This window comes from Orbicella franksi, chromosome 2, assembly GCF_964199315.1.
Source record: "Orbicella franksi chromosome 2, jaOrbFran1.1, whole genome shotgun sequence".
Classification (NCBI taxonomy): Eukaryota; Metazoa; Cnidaria; class Anthozoa; order Scleractinia; family Merulinidae; genus Orbicella; species Orbicella franksi.
This window is the reverse complement of record NC_138146.1, coordinates 1,866,997-1,887,446: the sequence shown is the minus strand read 5'-3', so window position 1 is coordinate 1,887,446 and position 20,450 is coordinate 1,866,997. Positions and strand designations below refer to the sequence as shown.

At 37.3% G+C, this 20,450-nt stretch overlaps 3 protein-coding genes across 3 annotated transcripts; all 3 read right to left on the bottom strand.

Annotated features, from left to right (window-relative positions):
* Positions 1-1,671: 1,671 nt before the first annotated feature.
* On the bottom strand, positions 1,672-7,353 carry LOC145475535 (putative skeletal organic matrix protein 8). The gene is made up of 2 exons (XM_081455271.1): positions 6,288-7,353; positions 1,672-3,515 (listed from the first exon to the last, which is right to left on the bottom strand). The coding sequence occupies exons 1-2, from the start codon at positions 6,291-6,293 to the stop codon at positions 2,976-2,978; spliced, it is 546 nt and encodes a 181-aa protein (XP_081311397.1). The 5' UTR covers positions 6,294-7,353; the 3' UTR covers positions 1,672-2,975.
* A 5,673-nt stretch (positions 7,354-13,026) lies between these two features.
* LOC145467550 (putative skeletal organic matrix protein 8) lies at positions 13,027-15,082 on the bottom strand. Its single transcript, XM_081451112.1, has 2 exons — positions 15,065-15,082; positions 13,027-13,745 (listed from the first exon to the last, which is right to left on the bottom strand). The coding sequence occupies exons 1-2, from the start codon at positions 15,080-15,082 to the stop codon at positions 13,125-13,127; spliced, it is 639 nt and encodes a 212-aa protein (XP_081307238.1). The 3' UTR covers positions 13,027-13,124.
* Positions 15,083-17,259: 2,177 nt separating this feature from the next.
* Positions 17,260-19,493, bottom strand: LOC145476425 (putative skeletal organic matrix protein 8). The gene is made up of 2 exons (XM_081455375.1): positions 19,447-19,493; positions 17,260-18,949 (listed from the first exon to the last, which is right to left on the bottom strand). The coding sequence occupies exons 1-2, from the start codon at positions 19,462-19,464 to the stop codon at positions 18,278-18,280; spliced, it is 690 nt and encodes a 229-aa protein (XP_081311501.1). The 5' UTR covers positions 19,465-19,493; the 3' UTR covers positions 17,260-18,277.
* Positions 19,494-20,450: the final 957 nt, after the last annotated feature.

Here is a 20,450-nt window from a genome sequence, read left to right as displayed (position 1 = left end):
CGTGCAAAGATATTTTTTGGGGGCAAATAACATTGGATTTGAATTTTTGAGAACTGGGCTTGGATTAACGCGCACCTACTCGTTTTCCAAAGTCTTGCAACTTGTGAATAACATTACGTACGTCGCAATTTCGGTGAAGCAATCTATATTGATTCTACCTAGCAACGAGTCTGCTTAGCAACAGAATATTTGATTTTTTGTTGTTCAATAAATTTTCGAATTTCGAAAATAAACCTCATTAAATCAAAATTACATTGATTTACTCGCACGACAAATGTATACTGATTTGGGTTGTTTCGGGTTTCAACGATGTTTAATGGGACAGTTATTCAGGAGGGGTTTTGGGATATTATCCAGAGCAATAAAGATCAGTGTTCGCCCTTTATGTATGGGATATGTTTTGTTATTCCTTCACCTCAAACGGGAGCCATTATATTAACTTTGAGCCTTGGCAGTTTTCACCCCTAAGAAAATGAGAATATTTCAAACTTAAAGAGGAAAAAAAAAGGTCAAATACATAACACAAAACTCCCAAACGCAATAATAACATCAAGAGCAAGCGGGCCTCAGCAGTAAGAGCGTTTCGTTAACTTCAACAATTCTTACTTTACTCAACAAGATCAATTAACTTTAGCACATGAGGCGTACATTTTGAGCGTTATTTGAGGATCTAAGATAATAACATTACGTATAGTTATACCTTTTGTACGTCAAGAATTCGAAGCTTTGTCTTGTGGCCTGTCAACCTTTGCTCTTCCCGAGAAACTTTTCTTCTTATTGAGTTGGCTACTAAAGGAAATGTGCTCAGAGTTCTATGTAATTATATAAATTGAGAATCGTCAATTATGGAGTTCTCCCACACTCACTGAGAGTGGCAGTAGAAGTGCCTTGAGAAGTCCAATGAATACAACTCTTGTATAGTCAATTTTCTTAATTTATTGGGCCCTTGAAACTTTAATTTAAAGAGAGCAAAATTCTCATTAGACTTTGTCAGTTTTCTGTGAAATTTCTTGTATGAAACACCATTAAAAAAGGATGCATATAGAAGTCAATGACAAAATTCAACATATATTATATTTCTGGACAAAACACAAAATAAAGAGTACAGTTTTTTGTGGCACAGTAATCAAAATAGCCATCCAATTCAAGTTTGACACGATTACTCTTAGACTGATTAGTAGCTGAACTCATTAATTGCATATTGTATTTTATAGCGAAAAAAATATAATCCAAAAAGTAATAATAATAGTGTGTTGACAATTTCATTTTTTTAATCTGTTTGCTTGTTGCCAATGGTTAAAATTTTCCTCGTTTGTCGTTTGAAAGCTACAATTTGTAGCTATGTATTTCTCTCAGGATGAACCGTGACGTTTGAGGAGTTCTCTGTTAAATTATTATAGGCCCGGAAACCTACAGTCAATTACGTTGGTTGGTTTCAAGAGATTTTAAAAAACGATTTGTATTTCTGTTGTGCGAAAAATTGGTGTTAAAGGCTTTTTTGACACTATTGTATAACAGCAAATATCACTGATCTATACCTAGTGTTGTGAGCTATATTCCACTGTCTAATCTTCAATAACTCCACTGTGCTAGTGAATAAGTCGAAAGCTTTTGCGCCCTTGGCCTCTACACTGCTTTCTCTTTTGTAATGTAATTTCGCATTTCTTTTTTTTTTTTTTTTCTGATTTTGTACTTTTGTTAACTAAATGTTAAGTTTAACGTAACTAAAATAATTGTAAATAACTTGAATTGAATTGAATGGCCCAATGGAAAATTTAAGCTTTTTCAGTCTTAAATATTCTCTAAAAATAGCGGTTATTTATCTTGAAAAATAAAGCTAATATGGCTGGAGTCAGTTCGTCGATTTTCAGTGGTTTGCTTTGTTCGGTGTGCAACGTATAAATTGATAAAATTCCTATTAATAAGGACATGTCCTCATTTATTCTGTTAAATCAAGCCATCATTCTTCTTTACATAGTAAAAGCTTCGTCTGTCTCAGTTATATGTATGAGCACAACGAAAGATTGTTAAAACAGTCTGACTTCTGGTTTCGCAACACGAAATGTAGTGTGATGATTTGTTGCCAGGGAATTATATAGGACACAGAGTACATGACAAACATTTAATGGCCTTTAACTTAATTATAAGTTCAAACTCTTCGAATTACAATACTAGGCTATTTGAAACAGTTTTTTGCACATCGCAAATGAAGTTTCGATGTTGTTGAAAATAAGTTTCATTCCCGCTGTGGGTTGCTACTGTAATTTTTATTACACCCTGTAAGGTTATGATAAGATCGTAAAAAAAATGACCTGATATTTTACACTTTTTATAAGTATACTTTTCCAAGACCAGACTTTCTGCTAATAATTTAAAAATCAATGATCGATCCGAATTTCGACATCGTACAGTGAAAATGTTAACTAAAATACCCAACTTTATTAAAGTAAAAAAATGTATAAAGGTACCCTCCGTCTTAAACATTAAATTTGTCGGAGTCCTATTATATCGTTAAAAAAAATTATGATTATCACTTGTTAAAAAAAAAAATGTGCTCTAAATCAACGGCGAGGTGTTTTGTAGAAGATAGAGTTGAAACAGTTACTGTCGTCCGCCATTTTGAAACATGTCCCACGCTACCCCTGAAAATAAAAGATGTTAGTATCACCCAACTAATGGACTAATGCAAATCCTGCATTTTGATTGGCTACGCTACTAGGGGACTACTAGTAATAGTCATCGAGTAGCCAAATTGGTGCCATCGAGCCTGACGCTTTCTTTCGTTTTATTCCCAAATAAATATTTCTTCAACTTGCATTTGTTAACTTTATTATTACCTTTTCTGTCCGACTAGTTGGGTGATACTAAAACAATTAGACCCTTCGCCCTCAAGGGCCACGGGTCAATAGCCCATTCGGCTTCGCCTCATGGGCTATTGACCCGTAGCCCTTGCGGGCTACGGGGCTAATTGTTAATTAGAACAAAAAGCACTCGCAACAGCTTCTGATCTCTTGAGTAAAGGCTATAAATTTTTCTTGGCCAGTTGCCGGATTACACTGCCACAGCAATAGCTGCTGAGATATTGATGTGGTTTTGCAATATCCATTTCCCTGCACACCACAAAGCGTGTTCTCTGTCTGGCATGTGACTTCGTTGATAAAACGAGGAAACCTGTCTTCGCCAAGGTCGGTCATGACCGGGCACGTGTTGCAATATGGGAAATTGCTCTGAGTAGAGGTGCACGCGCCCGTCGATAAGGGTGCTGATAAACTTGAAGATTTTAATGTAGCCGCTGAAAAGTTCACTGGTTGTTGCGTGATCAGGTTTTTAAAGTTGTTTAACGCCTCATTCATGGTAAAGGCCATGTAGTTTTTGTTGAATTTGCCCAGAGGTCCGCCACCAGATTTGTTTAACTGCGCCAAGGCTTGCTGTGTAGTAGGTGGTGAACACAGACTCGACGCTCTCAATTCATCTTGTGACGTGAGCAGAACGAACTGCACCAAAAGGAACAAGACCTGTCGATTCAAGAAGTAGCAGTTAGAGTACATGTTTGGAATGCGAGAAACTGTCGTACGTTTACGTGTGAATTAGAAATGGGAATCGCACAATCCTCTCGTACAACTCCTGCTCAATAGAAGTAAATAGGAGTTAGAGAGCATGTTTGCAACGACAATGTGAGAAACTGTCGTACCTATGTACGTATAAATAAGGATAGGAATCGCACAATACTCTTGTACAATTCATTGTTAATAAAACCAAATCTATTGTATTACTGGTACTACGGGAAAAGGGTAAAAATAGCAAATACCCGCCAATATCTCATCTAGCAGAGCTAGCATTCTTCAGGTGCAGAACTACGCACTTCTTTCTTCAGGGCACACTTCTTCAGACTTCGGACTTAAAATTTGTAATGTGTTTTGGGACTTACTTCACGGAAAACTATGATCCAGGCCATAAGTTTCTGGCCTAATTTCAGTTTAAGTTTTTAAGCATGCGCAAAAAATGCTAGACGTGTTCTTCAAACCTGACCCACGACAGTACAAAGACGGGTTAACCCTTTCAATACCAATAGAATACTCTGGCTACCTTCTGCGTTGCATGTTCTTTCTGGTTGCCGTGAAAAGTTGGATGTTAATTATGGGCGAAGCCTAGAAATGGACCTTGATCAATCATAGGCATAGTGGACCATTTTCCATCGTTTTTGCACCAAAACTGATAACGTAGTTTTTCAGTTTGCGACGTCGCAATGTCGTCGATATCTAAACCTGACCATTGTGGGAAAAGGCCTAGCCTAGTACTACCATCTGCTTATCAATAATATTTGGTGATATGTAAATTAATGAGGTCACAAGTGGCACAAAGAGCACGACCATTACGTGGCCGTATATGGCTACTTGGGCGTCAAAGAGTTAGCTCCATGACGTCAGAAAAATAGAAAGATAAGTTCAAATTTTTTCCATAGACAGGTAACGATGTAAAGGTGACTGAAGTAGACGTTAAAAAGATGTTCAAATGAAATTTTATCCCAAGGACAAATTATATCCTGCTTCATGGCTTTGTTGATGATGTACACCATGCAGCGCACTTTTGAATCTTGCACAAGCCGTAAATTGTAGAACACCGAGCCGGTACGGAATGTCAAGACTTCAGGGATGGTTTCTTGACAAGTTTAGCGTTTTCTCAACAAGGTGAAGGTTAATGTTCGCCCTTCAGTTCGGAACTGTGAAACCTTTGTGTCAAAATTTTGGCAGACAATTATTTCGACATTGTAACTGGTGGCATGCGTATAGAGTGTTTATACTTTCAACCCCCTTATATTATCCTCCACTGTCTTGTTAACGCCTCAGTCCTCAGTGATAAATTTCAAAAGGCCTTATCACAGAGGTATGACCACTTGAGCATCGTCACACAAGCTATGGTATTACACATTCGCAACGTTGGAAACAATCATCAAATTGAAGCAAACATATGAAAATATTACCTAACGCACGAAGGTTGCAAGACGTTATAGTGGGAATAATTTGCGAGGCCTTAACTTCCATTTTCCCAAACCAGATGTCCCAGAGGTTTTGAAACAAGGGATAGAGATGATGAAGCAAAAATTTAGCTTGCACTGCAAAATCTATCTCATTAGAGACCTTCGAAAGGTTATATTGCCACGTAAGTTCCGAATCGAAAGTAGCAATATGTACGAGTGCATGAGTGCTGCAAACAAAAAGGATTTTATCTACTACAGATTCCAGTTTCGTCTTTGCTTATTACGTTCCATCGTAGGTTTTATAGGGCTGTTGAACTGATCCAAAACCACTCTTACAGGCCAAGTAAATTGAACAATTCATTTACAACCACGAATCTTAACATTGACAAAAACTGGCAATTTTTCGAATACCGACTTTCTCATTTATATTGTGCTCTGAACATATTCATAAATCTCCCACTTGTACGCATGGCAGAAAGAAGTTTCTTTCTATTCATGCAATATTTTTTTATTGCGATGGAAATATTGAGAGAATATTACCTATTACTAACGAACTTACACGTGTTTTAATGTAGTTTCAATTATTGAACCAGAAGCTTGGCAAAAAGGCTGTAAAAAAGCGAAAACCGCATTGAGGAATACTGTTCTAATGATCTTGAAGGCAAGCAATATTCGAGTCTTGAATTCCTCTGTAAGTTTTCTTCGTAAGACCGATCGCATTGTGTTTATTTATTTAAGCTTGGCTCTCATGGTGGTTTTATTTGCTTTCATCTTGTAAAACTTAAGCTCTTTGACAACAACGCGGTTAAATTCACTTCAAATCTCTTAAATAACAAACATGGTGGAAGTTTTTCTTTATGGAAAGTGATGCAATCGTACCGAAGATACTCGACAAATGCGGTACCTTGTAACAGATCTTTAAGAATGTTTCTATCGAAAATCCGGTGATTTGATTTAAAGTGGAATTCTGCGTCTAAACGCCTTAGAGCGTTACGGATATAGCCCTTGGCAAACACTAATTACCATCTGGTTAAATACAGTTACAGCAATAGATATAGTTTTGTAGAGGTTATCTGTTGTTTTACCTCCTTGATTCGCTAATTTGCTTCAGCAAATGTAACGAATATATCAAGTATTTTCCTTGGTGATCGAAATTAAACTTACTAATCATAGTATTTAATTTAAGTTATGACGAAGTCTTTTGTACGTCACTTAAATTGGCGTTAGGTTTTATTTGGCACGTTTTTGAAAAGATCCACTTTCCTGTTCAATATAAAACAAAACATGTGTTAGCATAACTAAAGCTTACCTTCATAGGGTAATGAAAAGAACAGGACACTGATGGCGGTACTCCAAACACTGCAAATTTGGCAGGAAAAGCTCTTAATTAAGCTTTGTTTTACAAAGCGGACACGAGTGTTGTGTTAGCAACTCACCTCGAATTGAAAATGACTGAAGTGCAAGAATATCAGAAACTTAAATAATCGAAAGTGTAATCTGAAAAGGTATAAAGCCCAATACAGCACGTCAAACTTTGAACAACCGAGCTAATGATTGGACTAGAAATGTGACCGGTCACAATTAGACAATGATTAATTTGGCCATTGTATATGACGCCCATTTTAATTCAAGTAATAGCTAGAAAGCAGTTTCCAGGTATTTAGGAACCTTAGTAACAAAGTCACGTTTTATGATATTGGACGTCCTGTGATCTGAGGATCCTTCGAACACTTAGACATAAGCTTCTGGGCCGGACGTGAGGTTATTTTCGCAGTAATTCAGCAACAGGAAGCACTTATTTACAATAGTTTTTGTGCTATCTTGCAAAGCGATGGAATTGACCCCAGTGAGTCGTGAAAGGTCGTGAAAAACGCGAACAGGTTCGACCACATATATAAAAAAAATCACCTCTAGTGGATGGCTAGTGAGGAAAAATGGCTGTGTAGGAAATATCTCTCTATACTCCTTGTAACTAACTACTTACTGTCCACACGAAAGCACAAGACTGCTTTAGTATAAAAGACTTCCGATGATAGTAATCGTCTTTATTTAGGAAGATAGCAATTGAAACTAAACGCAATGCATCGAACTCGAACACACAAAAAAGTTGTCTCCTGTCGTCAAAAACAAAGCCCTCGCGATAATTCCGCATATTCCGAAGAGTATTTATCAAAGGCAGCGACATGCAATATTTCTGTAATATTTTCTACGCTTTCAGTCGAGACAAGAAGAGCGGTAGAAGTGATTTATGGAGTGTTCAAAGGTGAAAACTAATATCGTAGGGAAAAGTTGTTTTCCGTCATGTGCCGGCTGTCAGTCGGCAAAGCTCAGTGGTTACGCAACGGTATGGCCACGTATAAATGAAATAAATTTTTACCTGAATAATTTCTTAACTCTCGTTTAGTTTGTATGTATGTTGAAGATCTTTAATAGAGACAAACATATCTGATTTCAGAGTATATTGAGCTTACCCTTTATAAATGATGTGAATTTTTTTGCACAAATTTACGGAGCCGCCATGTTGGTGTACCTCCATGGTGCACCAACATGGCGGCCGGAAAATAGTGTAAACATCTGGAACTTACTTTGGCTATCTACGCAACTGATTATCTGAACTGATCGAGCTACCACTTAAATAAGCACTTTTCCTAATACTTGACCTTCTAAAAAGGCTAAAAATCACGAGATAAGTATATATTTTTCGACAAACGCGTTCATAGCTTTATGTAACGCACCGCCATAACTCTGAAATTTAAAATGTGCCTGTTTTCAGACAAAGCAAGCCATTGAGCTGATATAAATTTACCTCCTGTTTATGCCTGATGAGGATAATAACTTTGATGGCTCTTTAGTTTTGGATTTTAGACAATGATGATGCGTGACGTGCAACCCAATAATAATTTATATAAATTGCAACTTCTGCTACTTGAGCCATAAATCAGTAGACCTCATCACGGTTTTAATATGCTTTCTGTATGCCGCTTCTTCCTCCCGAACAAACGATAAAGTAGAATTTTTTCCCAAACATACGTTTTTGGTAATTCTTCAAACGAAGGTTGAATTTATATAATTGGAAAAATGTGGTATGGAAAAAAAAACGACGCCATTTTTTTTTTTTTTTTTTTTTTTTTTTCCGGCTTGGTCTCAAATATTTTAGTAACAATTAAGGGAAATGTGCGTTTGGTTTTTTGGGTGGAGGGAGGAGTCGATGGGCACTGAATAATAAGTGAAAGTATTACGCCAAAGATAGCAATATTCGGTCGGCGGTAGACTGACCTATATCCTAGACATTAAAGAAAGAAAATATTGTTCTCATTACTGTTTTAAATCCGGTTCTTAATATTGGAATCGTGCACGACTTACGAAGAAACGACTGCCAGCGATAGTTTCTTCATCACATTTGCTTTACCTGTGTAATTTGCTTTGCTTTAATTAATAGAACGACTTTTTCGGTTAATGGTCATAAACGTAGGTAATATGTTTCTGTAATATGTCGAGCTACCACTTAAATAAGCACTTTTCCTAATACTTGACCTTCTAAAAAGGCTAAAAATCACGAGATAAGTATATATTTTTCGACAAACGCGTTCATAGCTTTATGTAACGCACCGCCATAACTCTGAAATTTAAAATGTGCCTGTTTTCAGACAAAGCAAGCCATTGAGCTGATATAAATTTACCTCCTGTTTATGCCTGATGAGGATAATAACTTTGATGGCTCTTTAGTTTTGGATTTTAGACAATGATGATGCGTGACGTGCAACCCAATAATAATTTATATAAATTGCAACTTCTGCTACTTGAGCCATAAATCAGTAGACCTCATCACGGTTTTAATATGCTTTCTGTATGCCGCTTCTTCCTCCCGAACAAACGATAAAGTAGAATTTTTTCCCAAACATACGTTTTTGGTAATTCTTCAAACGAAGGTTGAATTTATATAATTGGAAAAATGTGGTATGGAAAAAAAAACGACGCCATTTTTTTTTTTTTTTTTTTTTTTTTTTCCGGCTTGGTCTCAAATATTTTAGTAACAATTAAGGGAAATGTGCGTTTGGTTTTTTGGGTGGAGGGAGGAGTCGATGGGCACTGAATAATAAGTGAAAGTATTACGCCAAAGATAGCAATATTCGGTCGGCGGTAGACTGACCTATATCCTAGACATTAAAGAAAGAAAATATTGTTCTCATTACTGTTTTAAATCCGGTTCTTAATATTGGAATCGTGCACGACTTACGAAGAAACGACTGCCAGCGATAGTTTCTTCATCACATTTGCTTTACCTGTGTAATTTGCTTTGCTTTAATTAATAGAACGACTTTTTCGGTTAATGGTCATAAACGTAGGTAATATGTTTCTGTAATATGTCATATTGATTTTTGTTGGAAAGGATTTTCTTTTAACTGCCATATCAGGCAACTCAATTATAGTTTTAAATATGTTCAGAAGAATATTTTCAATTGTGTTGTGAGGAGTTTTATTTTCTACATTTGTTGTCGTAATAATAGCAAGCTAAGAGCATATACTTTTAAGAAAAGGGCAGAGATTATTAGAACATGCACCTTTATCTTTTCAATAGCAAAAAAACTGTTGTTCTTGTTTATATAATTTCCTTATAATTTTATATTATTAAAAACAATTTAGTTTAATAAAATGATAGGTGGTTAATGCGACATTGAGGCCACGGCGAATTTAAAGCCTTCGGGTTATAACAAACCTTTTTTGGTTTGATTTGTAACGAGTTAGACTTCACTCTTGTTTTGGCCGCCATCACCAAGAGAACGCTTATTTATTAACGAGAAAATATTAGCGTTGCTGATAAAACTCAAATCAAATTCTAACAAAATTATAGAATATAAAAGACAGGATGGCGTTCGCTGATTGTTGCTTTACATAATTACTTTCTTTTCGGAACGTACAGTAATAATATTTTTAATTCACTTTGGCGGTGCTTAAATTACACTGCGGTCAGTATCGATCTTTGTTTTCCCTGGAATAAGGCGCCTGTTAATTCAGATATTATACAAGGCCGCTTGAAACGCCAGATTGGGAAACTTAGAAAAATTCTCATTTCAAAAATTCCTATTTTTATATATATGACTGGATTTGTGAAAACCGTGTCAATGCTTTCCACCACATCACCCATATACACTTTGATTTCTAATCCCGACTCTTAAAGGCCTTGAAAACTCACTCCAGGCGATAGAGAGGGGCAAGGAAAGGAAGATAAGAGAGTGGAGGAATAAAAGACTGACGTTCCTTTTAATTTTTATATCGCCTACTTTGGAAATAGTCTCTGGCGAGAAAAAATGCTTGAGCAAGGCACAATTTCTTTAGCGCTGTTTTCATAAATCCAGAAATATTTATGTTCAATAATATAAATATGAGGGCGGTAAAATTTACAGGACAATCACAGGTCGAGTAAGTTAACATTTCGACGATTTCATCTTTGGTGAGAGGTATTGTTTGAATCAAAGAAAGCGATTTTCTACCAAACAATTTGAAAACTGCATGTAGCTTCACTAAGCGTCAAATCGTAACTGAACGATATAACTCTCCGGAAAGTATATATGTAGAATTCGTCACGTTAATCACCCTGTTAAGTTCTTTTACATCATCTTGTCAAGCTATATTTCCGGAGGGTAGTGAACAATTGCAATATTACCCCAATAATAAATGATATGATGCAATCACACAACAAATAGAACTCATGGGTACTTCAAAAAGTTACACGACGCCCACAAAAAAGATAAAGATGTTTTCTGTTACCTCACGAGAAGATCTAGCTCCTGATATTTTAGGTAATCCAAAATCGAAAACAAGGTGAACGAGTAAAGTTTCACTCACTGCATTTACGAGCTAGAACTTTTTAAAATTTGTCTTACAATATATCAAAAATTAAAACATTATGAACATCTACAAAAAGGGAAACAAACGAATCGATCGATGAGAACAATTTCTTAAATTTCGCGGATTACGTGAGTCTGAAAATTGCAAATTATGACGTTAAGGTGGTAAGTGACCGAATAATAATGGTTGTCATTATGCACACCCTGATAAATCAACAAATTCTCCTAAGCGGCCGGGACGGGGGATTCGTATTTTCATTAAGGCCCCGCCCACACCATTCCGGAAGAATTTGAAAACGGCGCTTTGTTTCTTCGGTTAGGCCTACCGTCCGCACTAATCCTTCACGAAAATGGAGCTTTTCTAAAACGCTCTTCAAACCGGAGGAATTTGAAAACGCCGGTTTTGCATTTTAGTGAGGACGGAAAATAATTATTTTGAAAACGAAGCTTTTCGAAAACGATGGCGTTACCATATCCATGATATTTCTAGCTCTCTTCCCGAGATTTACACAAACACAAATCCAAAATGACCAGTGATTTTTGCGTTTTCAAATTCCTCCACCGCACGCATTGTGGACGGCGCAGCCTAAAAGCGAAAAACATGAATGCAATTCTTTAATGTTGCAAGTTCAATTAAAGCTACCAAATTGCAGTTTTTCCGCGTCAGTCCCATCGACAAATGAAATTTTCAAATTAATATGTTTTAAGAGGCAACACGGAAGCATCCTTAGGAAGATGCTAGTGTTCTAAAAATCGAATGAATTCTGTTTCACTGAAGATGAAGAAACTGGTAAAACACGTGGCGTTAACAACGCCTTCAAAATATGCGCTCGTTGAAGTCAAGCAATATTTCTAATCACTTATTTTCTTTAAATTATCAGCATTATTGTCATTTTTACAGCATTCAACAACTGCGTGACATAACTCTTGCCTACCGCCCACCGGTCAGCATAGTTTATAAATACTTGGTGTCTAGCACGCAACCTTAAACAACCATAAACTATGGGAAAAGGCAAAATAATAATTGATCGTTTCACACCAGCAGTCCTTTCTAAAGTTGTGTTTTTTCTGTTATTTCGATCTTACTATTTTGAAAGCGTCCAGTTTTTCTTATAACACAATCTATATTGATCTTGTTTAATGCATGAAATCATTTTCGCTATATATCATCAAAAAAGATCAAGCAATTATGTTATTTTAAAATGCTCTCAACAGCTTTATATTTAGTGACAGCAGTAAGCTACCAATATAAAACGAGTTTCAAGGTATTTACTGTTATGTCATATGAAATGATTGTTTGTTATTATAAAGTAATTATCAACTTAAAAAAAACCGGCAAAATATAGCAAGACGACATTCTTAAACCCCAATAAAAAAACGTTATGAACGTCTCGCTCTAGTTCTAAGTTTCGTCGTGACAACAAACTACGTGCACTGTGATTGGTCGTCAAAGCTAAGAGCCTTTTGTAAAGATGAAGTGGTCTTGCTTCGAGTGCCAAAGCTGGAGTATCGACTCCAGTGGTAAAAGCCTTTGGCTCTTCGTTCCCTTGCTTATTTGAAGAATGCAATCAGTTAAAGTGCAAAGATCTAAAATATCAACAAATTCATCGCTTTCAAAACTATTTAGAGCCAAATGGATCTATTTAGCATGCTTGGAGAATTCTACTGGACCTGCGTTTTATTATTATTATTATTATTATTATTATTATTATTATATATATTTTATTTTAATCAAACGCTTTGTAGGATCTTTGCGTGTTTTCGCAAGCATATGGAAACAAAACGGAAATTGTCGGGTCGTTTTGCCTCTACAGACAAACAAACCATCACCTTGCACTTATCTTCTGTGTTAATGGCATTGCTAACATGGCTGTGCCTGCAAAAATCTCTCGATAAGAAATATTGGCTACAATACTTGGGTGTGTTTATTACGGAGCTTGTGTTCATGCATGCGATTGTTCGTGTGATATGCTCATTTTAACAGTCATTTCTCGAATTTGTACGCGGCATCCGTTCCAGTGGAGATAGGAGAATTGGAGCTAACTGAATGTAAACCAAGGGTATTTGGGGTCGAATTCAGCCTGCATCCGATACGAAATACCAAATTATTCAAGTTCCCCTATTTCTTCGTGTTTCACCGGTTTATCAAAATGACTCATTAATCACGACATAGTATCGATTTATTCCATCAGTTTGCATTCTAGGTTTCTACAACTATTAGCAGATCTGGCTCTTTTTCAACTTAACACTTCTTTTAATTCGCAAGAGTATACATTTCATCTCTTTTCATTCACGATTTAGATGGAGAAAAGCATGCATTTACAGCACACTTGTATTGGCTGGGTGTATTCCAATATTTCTTCGTATCCCGTACTTGGATCGCACTTTCCTGTTTTGTGAAAAAACCGCTGGTTCAAGGCAGCACTCTTACACGCGCCAAACTTACAAGCGCCTACTTGTTGGCATGTGACTTCGTTGATGAATCTCGGGACCTTGTTCGGACCCAGGTCCCTCCTTGAATTGCATTCAATGCATCCATCTACGGTCATACGACAGTTTGAGTATGACATCAGAGAGCTCGGCTGTGCGATGGTGAAGACTCTGCTTTGAGGTACGCTAGCATTTGTAACAAGGACAGGGAGTTTCTGTGCCTCTTGCCAGGTGAAAGCCATGTACTGTGGATTGAAGCCGCCAAGCGAAATCCCTCCTGGTCCATCTCCAAGTTGTTGCAGCATTACTTTCAGCTGAGCTTGAGTGTAATGCTTGCACCACCAGGTCCTCAGACTTTGGCTTTTTTGGCGACCTGCTTGATTATCATCTGATTCTAAAGCCAAGCCAAGATCCTCTGCTGTGGTTGGAAGACCGCTGGTTGTTGTGAACCGCAGGAAGGTGATAGCAGTCATGATCGTTAAAGCGAGCTGCAAAAGAAAAATTATTTAAAAGAATGGAGTCTCAACCATTATTTCTTTTATAGCTAAAGCATCCGACTGGTGTGGCCAAAGATAACGAGTTTGACTGGGGTCACACTGTTGGGAGAGAGAAAGTTCCACATGACGATTAATTCTTCGTACTTTGGAGCCTTTGGCCCGACTTGGCAGTAATTATTTGAAAGAGAAACGAGGCACCATGGACAACGCAACGTCTTCCTTCAGAATTCTAAAATATTCTGTTAGATTCGATATGGAGAGAGGTAGACGTGGCTGCAAAAGACAGAGTTGCTTGGAGAAGACGGATTGATGGCCTCCCTCTCCAAGAGGAGAGAAGGGAAAGATGATGAGATTCGATATATATTGCCCTTCTCCTGCTGAGCTTTCTTCTTGACCAAAAGTGCTTTGTTCTTCCCGTTGTTATTTCGTGTTGACTGAACTAAAGGCGAAGATTGCGGGACTGTGGCCCTAACAGATGACAACATTAACATTTTTTGGCAACGGCTTTCTAAGAGGTTTTCAATTCAAAAGGCCGATCATATTGCAAGAAATACGAGACAAGGGGCTGTCGAGTTGTCGCACGTTCATCAGAAACCGTTCGTAGAGTGACAAAGGTTTTGCGATCTTTACTGTCAGTCCAAAGTCACAAGCTAATGTCCACTTTGGGAAGTAGTTATGTAAAGGTGAAAACAAGGCCCATTAGACCGGTACTTATCTCAGTTTCAGTAGCATGAAGCGACTAGGAGTATTTCAACTCCCCCCTGGATGGGATGCTAGTCCAGCACAGGGTTACCCCCAGCATTAATTTCGCCAGAACCCATTTATACACCTGGGTGGAGAGAGGCACGGTGAGAGTAAGGAGTCTTGCAAAAGAACACAACACAATGTCCTCGGCCAGGGCTCGAACCCGGGCCGCTCGATCCGCAGGCAAGTCCACTAACCATGAGGCCACCGCACCTCTACTCAGTAGTTACAGCTGGGACCAAAAGAGTTAAAGCTTAATGGCGGAGTGACCGAGTTAAGTAAATTGGTTGCAATAACCGGAACGTTTTTATTTGCTAACTCCAGCTGAAACAAATTGTTACTTCAAATTTCTTCAAATATTGTTTTCTGAAGTGTACTTTTGGAGCTTTATTTCATTTACTAACTAAATTGATCGCATGATTCTCAATAATTTTTATTACTTTCAGTTACGGTTGTACTTTTTCACCGAAAAATTGACTGATTTTCTTTTTTTTTTCTTTATTTTCATGACTACTATTTTTCGTATCAATGTTTTTTTACCCTTACAAGAATATTAAAATACTTACCAGAATTTTAACGTCCATTTTCAGGTGAAATGAAATCACGCTGTAATAAAAAATAATAAATTTATATCAATATTTGTAGCGGCAACTGTTTGCCAACTATTCTTTCTACTTTATTGCACACGCAGTTGTATGTTTTTTTTTTTAATTTTTCGTTCGCAAGGAGTTAATAGAAACTGTGGTCTAAGTAAGAAAAATATTTAGCAGTAAAATATGGCTCAAAGTGATTGTCTTAATTAGTTGGTGCAGCTTCTGTTATCTTGACTGATTCATTGACGTACGCCCAACATCTTTGAACGAGTAATACTAATTTTTTTCAATAATAGCGATTTTCATTTTTGAAAGGGTAGGACGAAACTGAAAGCTTCAAGATTTACTTCAAAATACCTTTCTGTCTTGGTATCCCTTTAGCCTACTTCAACTCTAAAATCCCTCTACTCCTAACAAGTGTCTCGTCGACTGTGTTATCCAGAAGTGTCTTTTATTTAAAGCGCATTATCATGCGCATTATAAAAGCATAGTCAACAGCAATAATCCCGTTAACGTAACATCCGGGACCGCTATTGTTCTTCAATACATAATAGACCAATTTCGATATATTAAAATTCAGCCTAACACAATAGACCTCAGGACGAGGCTCTGGGGAATAAACCCCACAAACTCTGTAGTTATTCCCCAGGGCCTCGTAATGAGGTCTATTGTTTTAGGCTGAATTCTAATATATCGAAATTGGTCTATTTTGCAGAATGTGTACGTATTACAAGAGCTTTGATTGGTTTGGTCACGTGGTTGTTTGACAAGAGAGGCTTAATTGCGCAAACACAGATATGACATCACATCACTTTATGAAGTAGAAATAGAAAACGGCCCTGCTTGTTAACAAACTCTCCGCATTTTCTGCCAAGCTATGTGAACTTGATCGATTTGTACTTTTGCTTTCTACAACCAATAAAAAAAGACTGTGCGAAAAAAAAAAAAAAGAGGACAGCCGGCTAAAAACAAGGGAACGATAATGCATTCTGTCACTGCAGAAATATTCGAAGTCTTTTTGACCTTTCAGAAATATGGCTATAATTATATTCCAGACCTACATTGATTTTTAAGGGCATTTTAACGTACTTTTAGGTCTCAGCTGGGTTAATTCTGACATCGTGTTTCCTTGCCTGAATTTTCTACACTTTAAGTACATAGCTTTTACATCGTGTCTTAGTTCCTGTTTATATATACTCATGTAGTAGCATGGAATGGCACCTGTGCAAAATTATTTCACAATAAAATAGTTCCCCCCACCTTCCCACCCCTCAACTCCCAAAGGAAAATGAAGAGATAATGGAGATTTTTGGCGGTATAAAACCATCAATGCATTTGGGCATTTAGCTTGAAATGCTTTCTGTGATGCATTAAAATATCTGGTCCGGATGCTGAGAATGACATTGAGAGAAAATTGCATAATTGGTGAAATTTGCAATAATTGCAAATGATATAGGAGACGAAAGGAGATCATCGATAATATATAATTACCGGCCTTCCTTTTAACTTTTTGTTCAAATAACAAAGTAACTTAAAGCCCCATTATCCGTATAGAACAGTGTCAAAGAAACGCCCAAGATTTTAAGATGTACATAAAATGTTTGTGATCCATAATGGCATTTTTGAATCAATGGGAACAGGAAATTGAACCTAATAGTTGAAAGGACAGGCGGTGTGTATATATTTCTCTTAAATAGGGCACCATCTCACTATTGTAAGTATGAAATACAAAATTCCAAAACACATATTTCCATTGATGAAAAGCAAAAAAATATTAATGTTTCGTTTTTTCTTAAATGGTACTATATTAATAATAACATAAAAAAATTACTCGATTCTGATTGGCCGAGAGCAGTGCACTTTAAGTGTAACACTGCTGCAAAAAGTGTAACACCAGTGCAAATTCCACATCGTAATTCTGGATTATGATTGGCTGAAAGACAATAAGAAATTTCCTAAGCCAATGATATCAACTTTTTGAAAAACTCACTCGTGCAAATTAATTCCAAATTGAAGCCGAAACCTTATGATTATCTATACAAATGTACTGAAACTATAATAGGAATGCATGCACAAGCTGGTGGTATCAAGAAAAAAAAAAAAAAAAACGCCGAAAAGCGCCCAAAACTCATTCCATTTCGTACTTGAACATAGTTTTGGCAACCGGTTCTGTAAAGAATGTATGGAAACTGAACATAACCAATTTCACAAAACCGTATAGTTAATTTTGGAGAAATGTCATGTAATAAATGAGTAATTGTATGAAAGCTCGAGTAATTAAGGATTTACACTAATCGTGATATTTGAAAATTCTTTCAAATTGCACTCGCCTAAAGGCTCGTGCAATTTTGAGAGAATTTTCAAATATCACTTGTGGTCTAAATCCTTAATTGCACACGCCTTCATACGATTACCTATACTAATTACAAAAGGCATTCAATTTCCATTTGAATTGAATTATCACTGAATACCCCTTCAATAAGAAAACAAAGTCATGTTTGGTTAGTAGCAAGTTTTAAAACCTGCCAAAATTAGCACTGACTCAGGGGTGTTCGAAGTATTACTTTTAGCGTTTTGTGCAACTTATCAATAATTGTAGGATGGACTTTTTTGACGTGAATTTGTCCTGAGAAACCTTTCAGTACTGATTTCAGGGCCGGGAGTAAGATGTTTAGACAGACGATTCAACTCATGGCAGAATCAGTATTGGTTGCTGGAGAATTAAATAATCAATTCCCTGCCACAAAAATCGTTTTTAAGAAAATACTGTGTAGTAGGCTCCTGGGGGTAATAGGACGACTTTTTCTATATAAAGCACGCAACATTGTAGGAAAAAATAATATTTAGACCACCTGGTAGTACTGACCGGCGATCACATCCAGCTTCTCCTTAACATATTAATGCAAAATGAAGCAAACCTGTCATAAGAATATAGCAACTTATCAGCCTAGAAAAATAGTATTGAACAATTTCCATTCTTTCAACAAGTTGCGGTTGACTGTTTTATTATTCAACTCGTTATTACAACAAAATAAAATATTTACTTCATTAAATGCCTTCTAGATTTCTTTAACGATTAGTATAAACGCCTATGTCAATAATCATACAAATAAATAATAAATTATAATACAATTTATTAATTTTGCCTTGTTGCTCAGGAATTTTTCTTCTTTTCTACAGGTAATTTTAAAATACCATACATTCGCAGCACACTCGTATGGGTTGAGTGTAAGGTTTTATCTCCTCGTACCCTGTGTTTGGATCACATCTACCAGTCTTGTAATAAAACTTCTGATACATGAGAGCATTCTTGCACATGCCATGCACTCCATGTGAGCACATGGTTTGTCCACACGTAACCTCGTTGATGTATTTCGGAATCCTGTCGTAACCCAGGAACGTGACTGCAGGACACGCACTGCACATGCGCTTTAAACCACTGTCTGTTGTGTGACAGTTTGCGCGTGACGTTAGAGTGCCCCTCTGTGTTGGAGGGTTAAAGGGAAGGTTACGGATCGATGAGACGTTCTTTGGCGACACGCTCACTGTTGTAACAAGATTGGGGAACTTCAGAGCCTCCCTCCAGGTAATGGCCATGAATCGTCGATTGTATCCGCCATAAGTGCTCGCTCCTTGTCTAGTGCCTAGTCTGTTTAGCTTTCTCACCAACTGTGCTCGGCTGTAAGACTTGCATCCAATGCTGTGGCGTTTTTGGCGGAGAAATTTCAGCGGGGAAATCGTCCAGTCCGTTTGGTTGCCATCTACTTCCAGAGAACCAAGTTCCTCTGTGGAGGTGGGAACACCGCTAACTGTAGTAAACTGCAGGCAGCTGATAATCGCCATGACTGTTAAAACGAGCTGCAACCGCAACCAAAAAGGCATTAAAATTTCACTGCGTGTATTTACAGCGTTTCGTAAAATGAGTTTTCCAAGATCACTAACACAATTTGGCGACCTTTTAAATCGAATTGTGGACGACTGTACGGTCTTCTGGTATGAGAAAACGTTTCTTCCGCGAATAAGACAAAGTTGTATTTAGCTGTAATAGTTTCCTTTCGCGAGCAGAAGGGCTCTCCACAAGTAATGAAGACGCACTCCACTGTTGTACTTTAACTTGTTAAGCATTTTACTGTTCATGCCGCGAACGAAGGGATTTCTCCTTTTCTCCTTGAAAATAGAATCTTGAGAACAATTTTGAGGCTTATCTCATCTACTCCGAGTAGTTTATCGATCCTGTTCACTCCACTAATTCTGGAAGCATTCTGGTTTCGGGAAATGTCTAGGAGCTAGATTTCCCATTTTTCCATTTATTTAGCATTCTGTATAATATACTCACAAACAAACAATGTACTCACCAGTATTTTAGTGTTCATTTTCAAGTAGATGAAGTACTGCTGCAATCAACAATGATAAAGTTCAGAATAAAGCCGAACAAGTTTTGGCAAAAAAAGTATGTAAAGGTCAGCACCTTTTGTACAATTTTGTCAACCCCCAGGCATGTACTGAAAGATTGCGCGGCACGACTTCAACTGCAAAATCACGTTCAATGGCTAGCCCTTTCTCGGTCTGGCACGTTTTATCAAGCAACTTTACAGATAGCTGTGAAGTTGATTTTGCAACCTGAACGAAATTGAGATCAAACATACCTTTCTGTTCCAGTATCTCTCTTGTCTTCGATTGTTCAGTAAGCTATTGCTGTGCGCAAGTTCCTTAACTTTTATCCTCACCAGAAGGTAGCCCTGTATTTATAATACGAGATTATCATAAGGGACAGTCCCGTTGACACCATCTGCAGGTTTTGCCATCATTGCTCTATAATTAGTTTGACGGAGAAGACGGACAAGAGGGCGGTGAGGAAATTGCCGAGTGGGCGTTGTTTGCTTCTTTGTCGTCAATCTTATCATCTTTTAAGGGCACCCTCTTGGCCAACGCACAACGTAACACAAAAGAAGGGAAACTATGATATTAGTGTTCACTGTTTTTCTTTACATGATTTCAAATAGAAATTTCAGACTAGATATGCTGAACTTTTGTCGACGCGATTTCCGAAGCATTTCCTCTCTTCCTTTTTTTTTTTTCTTAGCACGTTAAAGGGCGTAGGCGTTTGGCTTCCAATTGAGTTTATGTTCCTGTTTTCTTTGCTGTACAGAGTACTTAGTCTTTACGTCATATCTTTCATATCCTTGTTATTGATAGGCTGGCGTGTATGCTAATGAGTCGCCACTTGGGCCTAAGGCATTTCAGGTCAGATATCGTTTATAAATAGATGTTAAGGATCGTTTACAATTAGTGCTTATAATAGATTCGAAAACACAACGGCAAGGCCTTACATGGGACGATATTCATAAATATCTCGTAA